Here is a 22,542-nt window from a genome sequence, read left to right on the forward strand (position 1 = left end):
CACACACACCCACTCACAGTTATGTGAGCAGCGCTTCCTCACACACATTCTTCTCTGTAATCCACAGAGCTGGATGAGGAAAAAGCAGGACAGGAATAAACACCAGTCACTGCCAACACACTCGCCCCCAGTCACACACACAATCACTCGACGTGCACACATTCTCATACACACGTACACACAAGCATAGCACAAACATACGCACACACATAAAGCATGTTGCTGCACACACATATAATAATAAGCCCCTCCACCCTCTTTTCCAAATACTGCTAATCCCATAAGAGCCGCCCCAAGCTCTTCCCACCAAACTGACGACTTTTGAGAAGCAACAATCCCCGGCTCCTTTTCTTCCAATCTCACCCTTCCCCTGACCCTATTTTTACTCAAACTCAAACAATAACGAGGCAAACCAAATCATGTCCAATGTCAAAATATATTTTTTAAATCCCCTGCAGTCTCTTGCACCATGGCACCTTCTCACTTTCTTCCTCTGGATGCAGGAAAAATACTTCAAATCTAGGTTTAGAGGCAAAGGATGATGTAGTACAGTATACTGAGGCTGCACTACTACAGTACTTTTGTTTAATGCCACTGAGTCAGTCCCAAGGTAGCGCAGGTGCAGGCAAGGCCAGCTAAGTTTATGCAGATAAATGTCCACTAATTTTACACCATTTTTCACGGAGACATTTTTCCCATGCATCTGAAAGGTATTTATGTTCTCTGCTGCAGGAGGAACACTGCAAATGTAAATTAATTTGTCTTTTGAGGTTTTGCTTCCGCTGAATTTTCTCTTTCAAGACTTTGAAATGAAGAAAGAAATGGATATCAGGAAGGCAGCTGAAAATGCCAGAGTCATATCATCTGAGTAAAAAAATAAAATATATTTGAATAATGGAACCTCCAAAAATGGATAAAAATAAAATGATGCTGAAGCTGATTAATACTTTTTGATTATTCTATTAATCCTATGGCCTAGAAAATATCAGAAAGTGGAACAATATAGGTAAAGATATTGGTAATAATGTTGTAAAGCTTAAGGTTACACATAATAATAATTATTAATAATAATATATTTTTTTTCTTCATTTATATGTAAAAGAATTTCACCAGATCCTCACAGATGAGGAGCTGGAACCAACAATGTTGTTCTTCACTTGACTAATTCATGATTTCATTTCAGCTTTAAAGTATAAAAAGTCCTCATTATTGCTGTGAAGACAAATATGGGCTTGACCTTCAGCTTTACCAGTCCCTGACGCTGAATATATGAGGGAAAGTACGACGAGCATACATCCATTAGGGTTCCCTGGAGCCCTGATGGACTGAGGCTTTGGCTCTTTGATGCAGTATAACCTTCAAATACCCCTTCTCTCTTGGTTTATCCCCTTCTCTCTTACCTTTCTGTTATCTGTGAATAATCCCATACATTTGAAATGTCATTTTTCTGCACACATGCTGGAAACTCATTTTTTGAAGCTCTCTTTCACCTCCCCTGTTTTTTGCAGAGTATGTATAAGGAGGGGGCTTACTATGGGGGGACCGATGTAGTAGGGTTGTGTGTGATGAAAGGCTTGTGTTATTGGCAATGACATGAATAGGGGAAGAAGTCATAGTGAAGGATGTCAGGTTTTGCATGTACGGTCCGTCTCTTCTTCTGTGTGTGAGTGGGACCATATGAGTGATCTCAGCCACTTACATAATTGATGACTTTGAGCTGGAGAGAGGCTGCATCAAGGTCATAGAGCTCACCTGAAAGACAAAAGGGAGACAGAGAAAGAGAGTGACGGGAGGAGAAATCAGAGAGGACCGAGGGCAGATTGGCATTACGGAAGAATGGGAATGCAGAGCATGTACACGAGTGGACAGAAAGCAATCTAGGGAGGGATACACTGAGACAGAGAGGTCGGGGAAGGGTGAACAGGAACCAGCTAACAGAGGGACTAATAATGAAGACAAGACAAAGGATGGAAGGCGGCCTGGACTGCTGATGAAGATGGATAAAAAGAGCTGGATAGAGAAGCAGAAAGGTGAGGTGGAAGGCGGAAAAAACAAGGAGACTAAAGGCAACTCATATTTGTCGACAATTACCAAAGAGTAAACATTGATGATCTACTGTATGTATGAGAGCAGGGACGGCACAAGAGTTCACTTTGATTATGCATGAGACTTTAAACAGTGCTTATGTAAAGCATTCTGTTTCCACAGCGTAGCTGTCGCACATGCCTTATGCCACTGACAGACTCTATACTGAATCTATATTCACAGAGTTTTTTTTATCCAGTAGGTCTTACTCTGTTAACATACCTCAGCATCACTATGGTGATGTGTGTGTGTGACTGTATATGAGTTTTATGCTTGTGCAGGGAATAATATACGAGGGAGATCAAACAAGGAGGTGTACTTCATTACTTAGTATCTGTATGTGCTTACCACAGAGTTGCAGAATGTTGCGGTCCAGCTCGCTGTAGTCCTGGTCTGACACGTTGAGGTGCAGCAGTGCATTGTGGGACTGCAGTGGAGAGGGGCTGAGTGGAGGCCTCTGGTAGGATATTTGAATAGCCTGCACTCGCCCACATGCCACTGAGGCCTGTGGCATCATGCAAATATGCAGAAAGACAGAAACACAGGCATTGAGAGGAAATGCCGTTTCATATTTTTATTCATCCAATTCTTCAGTGAAACAACAAAAATAAAAGGAAAGGCCATTGAAATGAATGCTGCCAGCCTGAGGTCCTGTGTCTGATCATAAGGCATACATTATTGGCAAGCACTTAACCGATATTTACACTTTAGCACTAAAACTTCATGCTTTTCTGACAATAGACTTTACCAGTCTTGGGTTTTGTTTAAGTATTACGTATTTCCATCAGTCTAAATATAAATAGCTTTTCACTTGGGATATGCAAGTGCTGAAAACTCTACTCACTGTGAAGCGGCTAAATAGAAAAGTAGTCTTACAATTATAATAATAAAAAATATGATAATCCTTATCATGTCAGTGGTTGTTAAATGTTTCATAAATCTGTTTGATTTCATTTGTGCTCAGTGTCCTGAAGGACCACACGACTTTATTTTTAACAACAACAAATAACAACAAGAAAACATCTCAACCAAATGTTTACCAATGTTTCCAGAATTTCACAATTGGTGCATCGGACGTATGTTGAGTTTTTGATACAGAACCTTTATCTTTTACTTTTACAGTTACTTATTAAGTGTACAGCATGTAGGATGTGCTCTGGCTAACTGAGCTGGTTTAATCAAGAGCCGACTCTTCCACTACAGTAGCTGCCAAGTGTGTGACCAAGAAAGACAGAGAACGAGAGAGCTTACATGTTTTTCCAGCACGTTAAGATGAAGTTCATCCTGATCAGACAGTGGATTACAGCCCACCTGCAACACACAAAGTCGTACACAAGTAGTAAGTTAAAGGAGGGGGAGGAGGAGGAGGTGAAGGTAATGAACCAATCTGCAGTGATTGATTAGTTCATTTGGCTTTAATAAAGTCATATTGTAATGTGCTGTATGTCCTTGTACGTATGTGCCAGGACTCACCAGTAGGACAGTTATGACCTTGTCCTGTTCCCGGTCCAAGATTGGAATGACAACAGCTGAAAGAAAGAAAGAAAGAAAGAAAGAAAGAAAGAAAGAGAACAAAACAGTGAAAAACATTTCGAACACTACTTTAGTATTGTCCTTTTCTCTTTCCATGTCCTTGACTGCCTCTTCATCTTATTTATTCTTCCTCTGTGCTTTCATCAAAATATGCATGGAACAAAGATACACCTAATGTCCTTGCATAACACTGCCTATTCTCTCAAATTATTCTCATTTGTTGTTCTTATTGAGAGCAACAGCCTTCTTAATGAGCAAAATAAGTTTGATCATTGAAGCGAGTGTTACTGCATATGTGAACAGCAGACAATAAAACAAACACATCATTGTGTTTGTTTTGTTGGTACCAGACTTCACCATTGAATGTTCAGCGGAATGAATTGATCTATTGAGAGCAGAGCAGCCACACTTGTGTACTGGGATGTCTCTCCTTTTTTGCTTCTATATAAAAACAAATCATGCTAATTAGAAAAAGAATACAGAGCCTATTCATTCTACTCCATTTGGGCTTGTACATTTTTTCTCGTCACAGACCCTTCATTGCTCTTTGAGTCTCTTGTCCAATTTTGTTGCCCACGCGCTTCCATACATCTCCCTCTGCAATCATCATCTCTTGTTCACTACTTCTCTCGATCTCCTTTCGTTAGTTTTGTCCTCCCACATTCTCACATCCTCAAATAAGTGCACACTCAGATGATGGTCCAATTGCCTGTCCAGCAGAATTGTTCAAGCCCTCTCTCTGCCCTTCAACTTTCAAACCACACCTCTTTTGTGTGCTGGCAACGGAGCTGCGAGGCAAACTCTGTATTTCTCTGGCAGTTCAGATGGAGGAAGGCCAGCGCACTGACATCGCTTCAGCTGGTCCGCAATGCTCCTAAAACAGACAGACAGAAAAACACAGGTTGAATCTGACACAGGTTTGAACAGCAGAAAAAGGAAAAAAACAATTGCCAACATTACAAAACCAGTTGCGTTCATTAACACTAACCAATGCACGTCTGAGCAGAACTATTATTCATCGTTAAATTATATGAACTCAATACGGCTGTCTGTGAAAGAGCTGGCCAGGTGTGATAAAGGTGTGATGATGAATGTTGGCCTGAGTGTTATATTTCACACAAAAGGAAGCTATTTACATGCTAAAATATGGGACATGGATTTGTTTATTCAGGACTAGCCACTGCCACCGATACACACATGCACAAGACCATGCATATGTGTGACTACACATTTCGGTAAACACACACACTCATACTTGCATGAATACAGAACTGAATGTCAAAAATATGCACACAGGTAAATTCAAGATCTATGTGCTTCACATACTAATCAGCTAAACCCTCTAGTGGTTTCCCTTTGACGCACACAAATCGCAGCGCAGCAGTCACTCTATTACATGCTCACAGAGGCTGAAATCCCCTGAAACCATCACAGTCAGATCTCTGCATGGTGCATTGATTTAAAAGTGACCATTTATTTCAGCTCATGGAGGAATAGTGCACTTCAGTGAAAAGAAAAAAACCCATTGTAGTTTAGTTTTTTGGCAAATACATTTGACCTTTGTGTAATGTATTTGTTCAAAGCAGCTTTACAGCACAATCATGAAACCAATTCATACTGGACACAGCTGGGCCACAGTGAGCAGCAAAGTAGCAAACAGAGGCAGGAGGAACAATACTGTAATTTGGTACTGTCTCCGCACACATGCAAACTCTGTCTTCGTCATCCGCTTATCCGGGTCGCAGGGGCAGCAGCTTCAGGAGGGAGGTCCAGACGGCCACCTCCCCGACCAATTCCAAGGAATCCCCAGGCAATCCCAGGCCAGACGGGAGGTATAATTCCACCATTGTGTCCTGGGCTGTTGCTGGGGCCTCCCCCATGGGGGACATTCCCGGAACCCCTCTGACAGGAGGCGTCCAGGAGGCGTCCTCACCTCATACCCAACCACCTCAACTTGACTCCTCTCAACATGGAGGAGCAGCGGTTCAACTCTGAGCTCCTCCCGTGTGACCAAGCTCCTTGCGGAGTGGGCAATCCACCCTGTGCCGACTGAAGACCATGGCCTCAGACTTGGAGGTGCTGATCTTTATCCCAGTCGCTTCACACTTGTCTGAGAACCACCCCATACTCCTGGAGCACCCCCCACAGGATGCACCTGGAGACACGCTCATAAGCCTTCTCCAAATCCGCAAAGCACATGTGAACTGGTTGGCTCCCATTTCCCCTACAGCACCCTAGCGAGGGTAAAGATCTGGTCCATGGTTCCATGGTCCAGGGCAAAAACTGCATTGTTCCTCCTCGATCTGATCGGACCTCTTTTCCAGCACCCTGGTGTACAATTTACTAGGGAGGCTGAGGAATGTGATCCCCCTATAGTTGGAAAACACCCTCTGGTCCCCTTGGGGAGACCACCACCCCAGTCTGGCACTTCAGAGGTGCTACCCCCGATGTCCACACAATGTTGCAGAATTGTGTCAGCCAAGACAGACCTACATCATCCAGAGCCTTGATAGGTCAACTGAAGTTTCACAAATCGGCTTGCAATGAAAAGCTTGAGAGGGGTGTCAGGTGTGTTTATAGTTAGGCATGTGTGCAGCCAGAACATCATCAGAACTTGGAGATGGAGATTTATACAGAGCACTCTGATCCAATAATATGTGTGTGTATGTACAGTTGGCACACATAGAAATAAGCTGATGATTAATTGTTGTGGGATCTGGCTAAATCATTAATGTTCCTGTCTAGATCTACGCTACCAGGTTGTTTTGTTTTAACTGCTTCCCCATCAGTAGAAAAAAAAAACAGCTGATACTGTTTTAATGTGCAAACCTAAAAAGAAATTAATAGCGATGTCAAACTCTGGATAATTAGGTCTTTATTTAAATGTTTGATAATCTTTGTGGGTGAACTACAATACCACAGTATGATGGAACATAGTTTATAAAAAATGTCCAAAGAAACTAAAGTGTTGTCAGGTTTAGCGATTATCGTGCATTTCCAACTTTTTATAACTGCTTGTCCTCTAGAGGGTCGGCTGGAGCCTATCCCAGCTGTCATTGGGCAATGACGCAGAAAGACCCCAGTCGGCCTGGACTCAAACTTGGAATCTTCTTGCTGTGAGGCATCAGTGCAAACCACCACACCACTGAACCAACCACCAATTTCCAACTGTTTTAACTTAAAGAAGTGAAATATTTAAAAACTTCTCATATTTCTTAATGATGATTTATGTTTTATGAGATAAAAAAAAACAACCTAATCATCTGCAGCCTTTCAATAATTTTAAAGGAAAATGTGGATAATCTTTTTCACTAAGTGAAGGGGAAGTACACTGTGTGTGTGTGTTTATTATTGTAAGTTGTATTTTTAGAGTTTGGAGAGTGCATCTTCCTTCTGCAGAATTTCTCACACTGGCTTGTTTGACTGTAAGAGTCCAGTTATCTGCAGCGCAAACAGAAGATAAACAATCATGGGTGCTGTCTTGGCTGAACTTGTTTTTTCATTTTTGTCTGTGCGTGTGTGTCAAGGTCCAGTTAATGGGCCTGTATGTATTAGAAATATGGTCTGGAAAGAGGCTCAAACAACATGGCCTTGTGCTTTTGAGACAGGCTCACTGAGTATGTGTGTATATAGTGTTTATACTTGTGTGTGAGTAAGTCAAGGTCTTGATAACAGGCTTATATAAGCAGGTGAATTGGAGGGAGAAAAGTAACAAAGTGCCCTGTAGCTCTTTTAATATCCCTACTATATCTAGATTGTATGCAGTCCTGACAAATACATGAGTGAACTGGGGTGCATGTTTGTGTGCACATGTGTGGTCTGCTCCTGTGTCCTTGTGTGTCTCATGATCTGTCATGGTTTGTGTAGCAATGAGGTGTTGGAAATAGTGTTCTAGTCTAACAGACAGTTTTATCAATAATGTAGTATTAGTTTTTGCCTGGGCAGAAGACGTTGCAGTACACAGGGTTGTAGAGCTGAAGAGAGCACTCAAGAGAGGAGAGGAACGTCTTGTCTCACTGTGAGAGATGGAGGGCACTGTCACCTCGGCTATTAGCCCCGCGATGCTTCCACAGAGAGAGGGATTGAAGGTGAGAGAGACATTGGTGAGGGGGGAGAGAGGGAATCGTGGGTAGGAAGACCGAGGCAGCGCTTTATGGCTCTTTGGGGGAAAGAGCAGGCTGAGAGGAAAAGAGGGCAAACATAGACTCATGCAGTGAGGTGGGAAGATGGAGCAAAAGATGACAAATGATAAAAAGAGGGGGTCAGGGAGACAGAGGGATGTTTAGCTTGAAGGGGTAACGTGAGATAAAAGGAGAGATTTGATGGGAAAACAAAAGAGATGGAGAGAGGTGGTAAAACTGAGGATAAGAGAGACAGAAGGAAGAAGTTCTCATGTTTCTTGGCGATGATTTCTCCGTCTGTGTCTCCTCTGTCTCTGTACTGATGATGTGATTTTGAATAGAGCGGGTCATGTTCATTCAGGTGACACCTGCTTTTCAGACAGAGGAAATAGCCTCTGATCCCCCCTCCCCCCATCCCGTTCTATTGCCTCTCTGGGTATCGTCGCCCTCAACAACGCTGCAGCAAATCAGTACACAGCAGTGATTCACTGAGACGGAACATCTGCAATTTGCTGCACAGAGAAACGCACAAAAACTACACACCTGATCTTTCCCTCCTGTGGCAGTTCGTGTGGCGGGTCGTCAGATAGCAGCCGCGAGTCTCCCTCCAGCATGTAGACGCATATGCACTCCTAGAATAAAACACACACACATACAAATGCACATTCATTTGTAATATTAATCAGATTCTGATTAATTTAATGAGTGATGAGGCTCATCCATTTGTAAGAAGGCTTGGGCCTTTGTTCTTTGGTCTTATGTCAGGACAGAGACATTAACTTCCACCATGCAGAATACTAACAGGGAGCTTTTTTCCAGGGAATGATTTGAGGAAATTTCAATTGTGTTCAGTTTGTACAAATGTAGAGTTTGCATATGTGTAAATACCGTGCTGGGTAGCAGCTCCTGTATGCTGTCTCGAAGGGCCACTCGCAGTGAGCGCGCATCGACAACTGCCGCCAGCTGGAGCAAAGCATCCTGAGGAGGAAGATAAACAGATATCCTGATGTCTGCTTGGTTGTTTATGATCTGAATGTGCAGCTCTAAAAAAACAGAGGCCTTGGCTGTTATTTTTGTTGTCTTTGTGGGTGCAAGGCTTGTACTGCAACAGCTCTCCCCAGATATTTACCTTGGCAGAAGGAAAAGGCCTCTGAAACAATATTTAGACTGTGTCACACTCAGTATACCAACAGCAATCTGTGCCAGTCAGAGACAAGTGCAATGCTAAAAAATGAACTGAACTCCGATGGAGTTAGTTCTGCACTTCGCATAAATTTAGAGACAAAGCACTTCACAATACATTTGTGTTTCACAGACAGCTGAATCATGTAATGAAAATTTCATAGTTCACAAATGTACATTCATCATACATGCTTTTTGAAAATTTGTCAGAAGCACACATTTTAAATGGATTTGAAAACCTGCTACATCTGATCAGCCTGATCAAATAACTCATTGTTCCACATAAAAAGTCAGACAGCGACAAACCACACAGACAAGCTAAATATCTTCAGATGTTTGACTGAAACAAAGCAGGATCTGTCCACTTCAAATCTATACAGAAAGCTGTGATTTCATGTAATCCATCTCAAGCACATCCGATGGAACAGATATGTTGCTATTTTAATCAGTCCAGCTGTCTGCACTATCACCATAACTGCTAAAATGTTTCTCATCCCAGAAAATGCAATCTAAGGCCTGTGTTTTACTCAAGCTTATTGCAGTTTACTCATGTTACAGATTGCGTATTTGAACCAAAATGGCAGTTCAGTACAGTGCCTGAACACCTCCTGTGTTGACACAAATGGACCACCGGAGCGGCTTCTGCCATTCTGCTAATGTGCTGCTGGCACTCGCACTGTCTATGTCGACAAGTTGTAAAGGAAAAGCTGTTTATGTCTGTTCTGAGAAGCCAAAATTGTGAGTTGGAGGAAGAGTAAAAAAAAAAAGACAGCTTCAGAGAGAAGTCGCTGTTTTCTTCCATTCTTCCATCTGCACACCAGGCAATTGGCCAGGTGTGGTGAATTGCAGAAGCAATTTTGATGTCAGAAAGGTTTAGGGGATGTGTGTTTCAGATGCTGTTTGACCATCCGACAAACACTGCATTTGAAGCAAACTAATACCTTAAAAGGGACAATTTCACTGCACGGTGAGAGCTAGGTGTTCTCTTCAAGAGCTCTTTTTGGTAATCTAAAAGAAACCTTGTACTTTTAGGATTAGGTCTGGAACCAGGGTGGAGAAGTAGTGGAAAAGGAAAACAGGAGAGCTGGTCTCAGAGAAATGTCATTATACAGATGGAGTGGAAATTCTACAAAAAAAAAAAAAAAAAAAAAAAGAAGACATTTTAACTTGCTTTTCACTCTGGATATGAAATTCAATTCAATTTTATTTATGTAGCGCAAATAAAACTGAGAAGGAAGGACATAGAATTCTAACATTTATGTTTGTAGTAAGTGCATAGACGCATTTGCTAATTTTCCATACGTTTTGTCCCTTCTTGTAGTACAAGACTCCTTTTCTTCTACAACATAGAGAAATCATGTATTTTATGATACTGAAGACTAAAGCTAAGAAACAACAAAAAGTTGACTATTAAAGGTTGGAAACACCAAACTGACATCAAACAACAATTGGTAACAACGGCGTCGCCTCAAATTGCCCGTGTCTTCACCAAAAAGTTGTACTTAAACATACCACAAAGTCTACAGCCAATGGTCAGCTGGCGTGAGTGCTTTACACCTGTATAAAAAGGAAAAACCAGCAGGTGACAGTCCGCAGTATTTGTCTTTCAAGAGAACAAACTGGAAGAGTGATTGTCAGCTGGGAAGCTAGGGAGCAAGGAAGAGCTACTGACCCATCAAGCTGTCCACAAGTTTATTCATTATGAATGACCACATTGTGGTTAACATACTTGTGTATTTAAATTCAGATAAGATATAGATGAAAAACAAGAAGAGAAGCCTCTGTGTGCCCCACATCTCTCTTATCTCATGTACTGGTTCGCTCAGCTGATTAGCCAATCGGTGTTATCTCTCTTGCACCAATTCAACCTTCTGAACCTTGGCTGAAAAGTTGATGGATGAGGGTCTGACTCGTGGCAACTGTGCAATAGACATAGTAAAAATGGCTGACCACCAGGTTGTATCACTGCTCTAACAACCATAACAAAAACCTGATGACGGCCTATACAGACTGGGTACACACACTTTTAATATGAATTAGTTCTCAATGACTTGATTAGTTGATACAATAAAGAGAAATATACATGATTCTATCAGTCTCCATTCTATTCTGATAAAATGCTGAAAATATCAGTTTTGGAAGCTACAAATATATTTTTATTTTTTTTATTTTACTTTGACTGTTACCATTAGAGGTTTTAATTCAGATGGGCTCATACACATAGACCACATTCACAGGTGCCACTTCACTGACTTTGTTAGTGTGATTAGTCATGGTACTGTAAACCGTGGCTAAAACATCTATAGGTGTCTTTATATAACAAAGCATAGATTTCAGTTTGTATCACTACGGTCTCTCTTCATTTCGTTTTAAAATTGCAGTTGAGAAGTGATGGCACATGGAGTCAACATTCAGGGAAAAACATAAACGTGAGCATTATATTTACAGAGAGTTTGTGCAAAAAAAGAGTTTGTGCCTTGGGGATTTTTATATTTTCACCTTCCATAAACATTACAATTAGGAACAGAGAGCTGCTCCATTCCACAGTTTTCCACAACTATATCAGATGAGACCTTGTAACATCCCATGTGACAACTATAAATTCATATTGCAAGCACATTTACACTCTGCGTGCAGTCTTCTCAAATCCCCACCAGTTCCAGTTATCAACCAGCATTATCATTACATGCAACTGCCGTCTGAAGAAACATCTGGGTGGGATTTTAAAATCTGATCAAAGGGAGGAAAAACACAGAACGAAATAGCAAAGGCTTAAGATGCTTTAGCTTTTCAAATTGTGCACTGAATATAAATTGGACAAAAAGACGATAATGTTGAAAATATAGTCCAAGACTGCCAGATTATTCTCTTACAGTTGCTCTGACAAAGCTGTAAGCATAAACATAACGGAGTTGGAGGGAGGACCATCGTGTCCTTTTTTGTGAGGCCTTCTTCTAGTTTCTCATCTGTCTTTCATCCATGTTCAATCTGTTGTTTGACTGAGAGTAAACATGGAAGACAAGGGGATGGGTGGAGGAGGAGGGAGTGAGGAGTTGTTAGTGGGCGGGTGTGTGCAGTGTGGGTCAAATGTGAAGTAAGAGAGGATTTGAAAGGGAGCAGTTGGAGAGAGCGTGGAGAGCGTTGTCATGCCTTAGCACTCAGTCTTGCTTATAACATATGATTAGATATGATTAAATGCGATTAGATTTGATCGCTCAATCAGGCTGCCAGAGTGCTGCTGTAATGAATTTGGAGCTCTGCCAGCCCATGTTTTTGTGAGTTGTGTGTGTATGTTTGGGTGTGTGTTGTATCCTAAGTCATTTAAAATGCATGCGCAAATCCCAATAAAGTAGTGTCTGAGTGAAAGTAGATTTGACCAAGAGACAAACATGGAGTACCTCTGGCTCCCCCATCCTCCCTGCTCTCCTGTCAAGAACTCATCAAGTATAGACGTTGAAACCTCCCATCCACAGCATGTGTGTGTGTTTGTGTATTACCCGCAATAAGATGTATGCTTTGGTAAATGTCAGACTCTGTTCTATGACCTTTCACAATCATTTCTTGCCATATATTGTAGCTCAAAGCATCTGTTATATTAATTTACCTGCATCTCTACCCATAATTGCACATGCATTTATGCACACCTACACATATACAGTACATGCATACACATCAAACCGCCCACTAAGAAGGGTCTGATGCACACACACGTGCGTGATTGTGTTTTACTTTTAGACATTAGCATTTCTGGTTTATTGCCTGATGTGTGCAAAAATGTCAGCTTTTTGAGAAGTGTGGTTTTAAACTGAACAGTAGGAGTTATCCTAAGCTCTCCAGCAAGTAGAGTTCCACAGAGGACAATACAACCCTTCGATTAATTCAAAGCCGAAGCATGACAATCATCAAAAATGAAAACAACATTCTAATTTCATTACACTAACAGTTTTTCGCTAATACCATTTCAATTTATCCAAATGTGGATGAAGCTTTTATCTGAATTGATTTGAAAATGTCATAACAGAGCTCCCTTTCCCTCTGACTCAGATATGGAACACATAGCTTGATCTTGTTTTCAGTCCTCTAGAATTGCGGGGGGGCTGGAGCCTGCCTCAGCTGGCATCAGACAAGAGGTGGGGTACAGGGTGGACAGGTCCCCGGTCTAGGGACAGATAATCATTCACACACACACCTACAGTCAATGTAGAATCACCAGTGAACCTAACAAACACACCTTTGGACGGTACTCGGAGAGAACCCACGCAGACACAGGGAGAACTGGTAAACTCCACCCAGAAAGGCCCCAGTCAACCTTAACTTAAACCCGGAAGGAATGCTTAGCTTAGCTCTTTTGGTTTAATTGTTTCTAATTTCAGAATTACTGTCACAGATTCCATGTTCATACAACTCATTGCATCACTGTCATTGTCATTTGTTGCAGCACTGCACTCCTCTGATGCAGTTCATATTGTCCTCCAGTCTCTGTGTATGGAACAAAAGGAGAGATTTTGGCAAATGCTGCACTGAAATAGTCTGAAGATTTTTTTGCCTTTCACATGTCCACTTTGACTTGTCCTCATTTTTACTCTTTCATCCAATTTTTCCTTGTACTTGTTTCACATGTGTAACATTAAATTGAAACCTCTTAACTGTAAACTCAATCTCCATGCCTTTCCTTCTGTTCCAGCACCACACCTCTTTCATCAGGGTGTAGTCTTTGTTGTTGTTGTTTTTTTTCTGCTTCTTTCTAATCACTCACATTGCTCTGACATTTTGAAGGGCACCTGTGATCAGCATAACTAAACGTAGATTCCCCTCCCTGTCTCTTTATCATCCTCAGACCGTCCCTCCACACACATATATGTATGTGTGTGTGTGTGTGTGTGTGTGTGTGTTTGTGTGTGTGTATATACACATATATATGACATTCTGACATTCTGCACAGCACCCTGCTCACTGAGATGGAAAATGGAGGGCAGTGGATAAGGTGTACTTACAGGTGGCTATCAATAGGACAATCAAATCAATTACTGTATCATTTGCTATAACTGTCAAATATTACAGAGCAGTGTTTTTTTCATTTCAGTTAGCGTGCTTTCCTGTTCAGCTGGTTCTTACCACAGTTTTTTTTAAACTGTAGGCAGAAAGATACACAGTGTTTAAAGTGTTCACGCCTGTCCTGGAAGAGCTACACTCAATTTGCTCTTCAGGAGAGCACTTAAGCTCAAGCATCCCCGCTGCTCGGCTGGTGCAAAACCCTGAGAAAAATAGTGGTCAGCGCAGAGGTGCAGCATAATGGGAGAGAAATCAGATCATAGAGAAGCAGGGCATGACTGCTGAACATGAAAATGTAGACCTGCTAATAAATGTAGGTAAAAACAAATTTTAGCCATTAATTCAGTCCATTCCCTGAACTACAGCAGTAATAAATCTGAGTTAATAGAGAGGGAGTCAGACATTTGGAGCATAACTCCAGGAGGACATCTTAGTGAAAAGTTTAATTAAATCTACATGGAAAGAGCTGTAGTTACCAGTATATGGTCAAATCAGCTCTGTATAATGTTGAGATAGCTCATATCAGCAGAAGTACATAATATTTGTACATTCTTTCCAAGATTTATTTTAGGCCACTTTTGGTGATGGTTTCACTTCTGTATAAAAGACAACTTGGCTTATGTGTACTGTATGCACTTGTATGTTGCATATGCCTTGGTTTTTCAAGCTGGAATAAAATATTTCCCACAGCTATTCCACCCTAGTCAGCACTCACACATGAATGGTGAAAGCATAATTGCAATTCCAGTTATATTTGTGCAAGACGCTCATGAATCCAGCATGTGGAAAAGGTCCTGCTGAAACGGATTTAAACCCCTGCGGAGCAGGCCAGTGAGGTATGGAATATTCTTAAAGTGACATGAATGGAAATGCAACTTCAAAGATATTTGATAAACAAAGACAAAGAAAGGATGAAGGGTTGGTGCAGCAAGGAAATAACAAGTAGTTAAATAGGACAGGTGGGAACAAATTAATTCCTAGCTTCCTTTTCTATTTAACTTGTGCGAGAAGGGCTTTCTTCTGAGGCAGGGCTGTTATCAGGCCATTCCGATTCACTCAAGTATATTATATCTGTTTAAAAAAATGCAGCCAAGTGTTGCTCTTGGATTTTGTTAGTCAACTCAAATTAATTTGTAGACACTGTTCCTGTATTATTACTGGAAGGCCAGACAGCGTGTAACTGCAAAAATTCATTTGACGTTGGCAATTTTCCTTCGTTTTGGCTGCGGTGCCAACTTGAAAGTCAGAAGTTTCACTTGAAATGGACTTTCTTGCAGTACTGGTACAACAAAGAGGTGCTAAGTGGAGCAAGAGCATGGATAGGAAAGCTGGATTCAGTGCTGCTAGTCTTGCTGACATTTTATCTCATTGGTCACTTGAAACATGAATATCATGCCACCTAAAAATTATTTTTCCCATAGAGCAGTTATATTAAAGAAGTCTGTAAAACCCATCAAACAGCAAACAAGGTCAAGCTTTATGTCATTTAACAGTTCATGTTTGTAACACCTCCCCAGCCACTGGAAAAGGAGTTTTATTTTCATAAAACCATCCCAATGTCTGGTCCCTAGCAGAAGCTAGAATGCCCCAGGCTAGCCCTTTGTTGTGGGGTGTGGACAACAAACACAGTGTCAAGAATTGTCCAGTCTCGAACTAAACGGATATGTTGACAATGGAAGTGTCCTGGAAGCAGATGACATAGACCGTGTATAAAAGATGGATGTCACTCATGGGTTTAGGATTGACAGGCTGAAGCCTTGACTTTTGCATTTGCCTGTAACTGTTTTTTATTTGTGAGCCTGAGATGTCCATATCTGGACGAAAGGGTGAAGCTCGGAGAGGATTTGACTCAGAAATATGAAATATCAATCAGGCACAACCCTAAACATAGCTGACAAGACAATCAGAGACGTAAGCAGGAAGTAAAGCTAGACATGAAACACCTAGGAAGAAACATTCCAGAATAAGCAGTAAAGCACACATAACACTAAATCCTCCTTATAATGGTATTAGCTAAATAATATTTTCTGATTACTGCACTTTTGAAAATAGTTCCATAGTTCTCTTAGTGAAACTATATTCCTGCCTCTCCCTTTGTCAGGTTGTGTTTTTGTTCTTGCATTCGTTAACTGCATTTCAATCGTATGTTCTTGCCTGTGACCTAGTGCTTCAAGATGTGTTCTAGTGCATCTCGTATGTCTCTTCCGCTCGTGTTTAACGTCTGGTATGATTGCCTGCTTTAGCACTGCAGTGCTTTCTCTTGATGCTTAAAAGTTTCATTTAAGTTCTTTTTGTTTCCTCCTCAGTGTTTGGGTGTTAGCGCCTTTTGTGAAACCTGAAATGTGACCCAGGGCCTCTTCCTCTTCTAACAATACTAATCAGCCTCATTGTCACTGTTACGAAAATAATTCCCTTAATAGCACATTGTATAAAACAACTTTGAAGTTATTTTTACAGGGAAGCAATCACAAGGATTTCTTTAAATTATTAAATCATGTATCAAAGTCATACAATTATTTGCACTTGAATCAATTTAAAATGTAACTGAACAAGTGGTTGATTACACTCAAATGTATTGAATGCAACACACAGAATCAGATTAGATTAACCAGGTAGCTGAGGACAAATTTTCTAAATTGGTCACATTAGATAATGACCTAGCTGAGGTAAAGAGTGTTCCAGGAGGATTAGTTTAAGGAGCTAATTGGAGCCTTTAGGGTAACTCTCATATTTCATACTTGCTGCATTGTATACAGAGCTGTCTAATGCTAATCTGCATTTCAAGAGGTTTAACCTTGATCTAACAGCAAGAGGATAGAGGGCAATGGCATTCCACTTGCAGACGATTAATGGCATCCTCCTTCATGCCTGCAGAGATTTATGTAAAATCAACAATTTACATGTTGTGACAGGCCCCTTGATGCATTCTGGAAAATCACTATCTGGCTGGATTCACCTTATGCATCTTTATCTTTGAATGACTAAGTCAATAGAAGATGTGATACGATTGGACTCTTTCTCTCTTTAATATTTAAATTAAGTGAATCACTGATGTGGATTGATTTTTGCCTGTCGCATGTCAGTCGCCCAAGACAGTAAGATCTAACAGGGGAAAAATGTAAGGAATGGATCAGTATGGCAGTCCAAGTACTTGTTACAGTAAAAGGCAGATAGAGGCATACAGACATAATGAAAACACACAGCATGTCTGGAGCGAGGCTTGTAGCGTTGCATTGGGTCTTGGTTGTTATTCCAACAGAGCTGGGTCTCCAGTAGCATCACAAACATACTGGAGACACATGCACTGTAGAATACAGCCAAACCATGAAGAAAGGCCCCACGAAGCACACATGCACACTTCATTTCCCACTCATTTACAGAAATACAATTTTCTGGTACACAACACAACACTGACTGTATATAAAGACCCTTGATGTCACCCATAGGTTTCCTGAAAAGCTGATATTAGTGGGTGTGTTTTCCATTATCTAAATATGTGAATGTCAGATTGTTTGGGGAGCAAACATGGATAACAATAGCTTTAAACCATGTCAGTGGTTTCCTGTGGAGCAGTTTGGTTGTAACCGGTGGGTTTGAGTTCCTCCTGTGTCTGTTTCCTCGCCTCCCCCTCACAGTCCAAAGACATGCTCGTTAGGTTAATTGGTGATTACGAGTTGGCCATAGGTGTGCATGCAAGAGTGAATGGTTGTTTGTCCCTCTGTGTTACCACGGACCTAGCTGCGGTGGACCCGCCTCTCGCCCAGTGACAACTGATATAGGTTTGAGTGCCCATGTGACTCTCTCTAGGACAAGCAGTTACAGAAAATGAATGAACAAATGAATGAACTGTAACATTATGTATAAATACTAGTGTTGTCAAACGATAAAAAAAAAAATCAGATTAATCTCAGGGTTACTGTGAATTAATTTCAATGAATCGCAATTAAATATTCATTTTTAATTGATATTAATTGCATTTAATTTTTCACACACAGACTCATGAAAGAAGCAAATATATCTGCACTTAACATGTTTATTAAATACCTTCAACAAGGTTCAACAAAACAACTTGAAACAACTTGACAGCTTTTATCTCTATGTTTAAACAAACATTTCTCCACTTTAATGTGTCTGTGTTCCTCCTCTTTAAGCAGCTTCTAAAACAAACTAACTTGCAGACGCTGTCTGAGAGGAGAGCTGACCACTTCTTATTTATAATGTTGCCTTCAACTGAGAACAGTTGCTCACACAGAACAGTGGTTGCAGGAGAGATGAGATATTTGCAAGCCAGCATTGCCAGCTTGTCTTTGTTTTGTTTTGTCGCAAGCTGAGCTGGAAGTGCTTCCTTAAAAAAGGAAACTGCTTCCTGCAGAGTGTACATAATGCTTTATGTCGGTCGACTGTTCTGTCTTGTTTTTTTTTATTTATTTATTTTTTTTATTATTTTTTATTTTTTGTACGTTCCCATGGAGAGGGACAGCATGCTGTTTACTGTCTTCCATCTTTACCGGTTGGTTCTTCTGCTGCCTGCCACTACCGGATCAACTGCACATTTCTGCATATGCGACAGTACTTGGACAAACGAAATGCGTTACCAGAGACACTAACTGTGTTTTAATCAGATTAATCACAATAATGGACTAATCCATGTTAATTTTGACAGCCCTAATACTAATAAATACTAAAAATTACTTCAGTATAAGGTTGTTTATTTCAGTTTAACATGGACGTCTATACTTAAGGCCTCATGTAACCATTTTAGTTTTTAGCACTCCCACACTGGTTTTATTTTTCAGTATGGGAGGGTACCACTTGGTATATGCATGCATACACATACAAACACACACAGACAGGAGGACCAGAATTGGAAAATAATAAAGTGATGCTGCCATGGCAATGATAAGTCTGACCTATAACGGTAAGGAGAGACAGGTGCATCACAATGCTGCCACTTAATTAAGTGCACTGTGTGTGTGTGTGTGTGTGTGTGTGTGTGTGTGTGTGTGTGTGTGTGTGTGTGTGTGTGTGCAAGAAAGAGAGAGTGTGAAATTGATTAAACACAGAACAGCCTACAGACCATAATTCATAAATATTTCCCCAGCATGACTCAAGGGAAGTGGGTGATAGACAGGTAGAGTGAGGAACAGAAATTCAGACCTGAAAGAACAAGCAGAAAGGCAGTAACGGACAGACTAAACAGGGAAACTCAATCCCATAAAGACACAAAACTGCTCACTAATGAAATTCTCACATTGCTCAGAGGAGAGAAAAGAGAGTTTGAAGCGTTGGATAGAGCGCACATTTAGTCTGTGCTTTCTACTCTGAGATATCACAAATCTACAATGAAACTCAGCCATTAATATTACACTCTCTTTCTACTATCAGTGAGACTTTAAGTCTTAATTAAAGTACACGGCCAAATTTTGTAGGAGCTCGTCTATAACAAATATCCAGCAGGACTCATTTGGATCAGACCCAGATGCTATAAAACTTGAAAATAATATTCTGGCAACAATGAATGTCTGGCAGTTTTCCCCTTGGTCAGTCCACGGGTGGTTTAGCTCCTCCAGAGACAACAGAAGGCAGCTGTTTTCATCAGGTCTCATCAATACTGCATTTTAATTAAATAAGAAAGAAATAATTACAAAAATGGACTTTAGGTTTATTCATAAGGTTATTATAGCTGCAGGCTTTGTAAAAATGCGCAACAGTTCATCTTCAATTATCACAGTATAAACACATTATTGTTGGTATTCTTATAAACATACCAATGTATCAGGGTCCTTTATTATTTTTTTCTCAATATTTCCATTTTTGTGCTGGGGTATGGTTGCCCAAAATAACCAAAATATACATATGTGAAACATGCATTAAGGTTGTTTGTTGCTACAAATAGATCAGGTGTTGCCACCACTGACTAACGGTTGTTTAAAGTTTAATAAGGTAAGATAAGAATAGGGATGTTGTCTTTCCAACAAGAAAACCAAGTGATCCCTTTACTAGTATCTGAATTTGTGTCTGAGCTTGTCTTAAACTAATTAAAGGACAATTCATTGTCAGCGTTTGAACACATTTTTTAATACTCTTTAACTAGCAATTACTGAGAAAATATATTCTTGTCAGTAATCACATTCAGCGTGTAGGCTGGAAAAAGTGTGTGAAACCCAAAGTTAATGATGACAGCTAGAGCTAATTGGAGTCAGAGGTTAGCAAACCCAGAAGCAAGAATAAGATATTTATATTGAAAATGCGAAGGCTCTGCTGATATGAACCATGCCTCATAAAGATAGTGATTTCAGAAGACTTACCATCAATAATTACTGATTTTCATGGACTGGAAATGGTTTCAAAGTGTTCTCAAAGTAGATAATTATCAGTTCAAAGTAAACTGTGCGTAGATAGAGACAATTTAGTGCTGTGTTTACTCACCCTAGAAATAGGCTCTGCGCTCACGCCAACAACACAACACAGAATGCTCAATGAAATAAAGGCAATTAGGCCAAAACAACAGCAAAATGTTTAAAGGAATCGTTGGCGCTGGATTACAGTTCCATAGATCATATTACAGCCTATCACAATTTTGTCATGGCGGTTAGCTGGACACAAAAACCACAGAGAAGAATAGGAGGCTACCTTCATTAAAATTTCATCTGTGACAGTTGTGTTGTTGGGGGACACTCAGAGTGAAAAAAAACAGAGAAACCTGTGATTAAACACTTTAAGACAAAAGGAATGGAAGGAGTTGAAAATGCTTGTTTGTGTGTTCACAAAGTAGCATTTAGCTAGCACCCACTAGAAAGTTAGCTTTACGTTAGAAATAGTTTGTTGATACATCGATAGCAATTTTCACTTACTTCATATTTAGCTAAACATTTTGCTTTACATTACCCTCTTAGCCTTTAGCCTATATATTCTAACTATCGTATATATATCTTGTATGTAGTTAACTATATATGTGTTATCTGGTCCTGGTCCAATCTGGTCCTGTCATTTCTTTTAAGAAGCACTTGGCCCTAGAGAGTAAGTGATTGGACATATTCAGATAATAATAACTCGCTTTCTTCCATTGTTGTCTAAAAAAAAACAGGCCTACACAAACAGCTAGTTGCAGTTAGGTAATGTTCTGGTGGATTGTTTTGCCTTCAGCTAAGCTCCGCCCCCTGAAAGATGACATCCTGTTTACTGACACTAAAGGGCTCTTCATGCAAATCATGGTCAATGTTGGCAAAGTGCATGGTATCCATGGCAGGACCCTGCAGAGGAAACCAGTGTTGTTCAAATACAGAACATTATCACTCGCCTTGTCTACACATTCATAGTTCACAAAATAAACAGTACTGGAGAAATGTCTAGTAGACTAATGAAGTAAGAAAGAATTGTTTGAGAAGCGTACACAAAATATGGTGTTTGTATTGTATACGAGTCTAAAAATATCACCCCAATTGTGAAGGCTGAAGACTACACTGAAGACTATTGTGATTTAGTAATATAGTAGTTTTTGTTCGTGAAGTTATTTCTGAGGAAAATGTTTTCACTGGCCTGATTTCTCCATTATGGCTTTGCATTTCCAAGCATTTTGTGTACACAAAGCCCCATGTCATATTTTTTTTAATAACTGTGCTGAATATTATTGCAGTTTGTGTGTTATTAGCTTAAGCAAAATGTGTCTGTGTGCACAAGATGGAGATCAGTTACACTGTATGACTCGTGTAGAAAGTAATTACATTGGGTTCATGCATATTTTTGTGTGGATTGAAGTGAAATAAAATGGCAATTGAGTTGGATTGGAAGTACAATAATTCAACAGGCCACTACCTTAGAAGTCAGTTCTACTTTTTTGCTTTTTTCCATCCATCTTTCTGTCTTTTGTAGTTATTTCAATCACTTTTGTCAAAATGTTGCTTAATTGACTGGCTGTTTAATCCTCAGATTTCTGTTATCACTGCTTAACATTCTTGTTGATGAGAAATTAATAACTGTGTGCTGCCTGCTTTGTTCTGCGTGCAGCTGTTTATTCTAGTTCAAGTTTGAGTGAGTAAAATGAATGAGTTCCACTGGTGTGTGTGTGCCTCATATCTCCTAATGTTTCAGGTTGTGACTGAGTGGCATCAGCATCCTTTCCTGCTGTGAGACTCTCCGTCATCGCCTCTGGAGGTAGTTGCTGTCCGTGGTTATTGTGGCAGCACTAATGTTCCCTCATCGGGTGTCATTCCTACAATTACAATGATGACAGCAACGACAACACGAAATAAGCTTCATGAAATCTGATCGTTTTACCAAAGTGTTTGTTTCAAAGCATGTTTTTGTTTTCTTTGTTACGGAGTTTTTAGAGTTTTTGTGTCCTGTCTAACTCTTTATAACACCTGTTAGTTTTATGTCTATATTTTGATATAACCGTATACTCTGGAATAATCTGCCAGCCTCAGCTCTGAGATTGTTCCTAACACAGCCTCAGCACGGATGCAGCACGAAATGCTAAGCACCTTGTCTAATTTGAATGGCCCTGATTGTCATCATTTCTCACTGAGGCACTGGCCTCCTCTGAAATGTCAATAACTGCCAATCAGGG

At 40.4% G+C, this 22,542-nt stretch overlaps 1 protein-coding gene across 2 annotated transcripts in view; it reads right to left on the reverse strand.

Annotated features, from left to right (window-relative positions):
• Positions 1 to 22,542, reverse strand: part of LOC125013173 (cGMP-dependent 3',5'-cyclic phosphodiesterase) — a 136,345-nt gene that overhangs the window by 20,209 nt on the left and 93,594 nt on the right. For both annotated transcript variants that reach the window (XM_047593560.1, XM_047593561.1), the window contains exons 3-9: positions 8,628 to 8,717; positions 8,283 to 8,371; positions 4,383 to 4,492; positions 3,559 to 3,614; positions 3,337 to 3,396; positions 2,434 to 2,590; positions 1,700 to 1,752 (exon numbers count right to left, since the gene is read on the reverse strand). In XM_047593560.1, coding sequence (XP_047449516.1) covers positions 1,700 to 1,752; positions 2,434 to 2,590; positions 3,337 to 3,396; positions 3,559 to 3,614; positions 4,383 to 4,492; positions 8,283 to 8,371; positions 8,628 to 8,717 — 615 coding nt within the window. The remainder of the gene's footprint in view (positions 1 to 1,699; positions 1,753 to 2,433; positions 2,591 to 3,336; positions 3,397 to 3,558; positions 3,615 to 4,382; positions 4,493 to 8,282; positions 8,372 to 8,627; positions 8,718 to 22,542) is intronic.

Source organism: Mugil cephalus, chromosome 9, assembly GCF_022458985.1.
Source record: "Mugil cephalus isolate CIBA_MC_2020 chromosome 9, CIBA_Mcephalus_1.1, whole genome shotgun sequence".
NCBI classification, from domain to species: domain Eukaryota; kingdom Metazoa; phylum Chordata; class Actinopteri; order Mugiliformes; family Mugilidae; genus Mugil; species Mugil cephalus.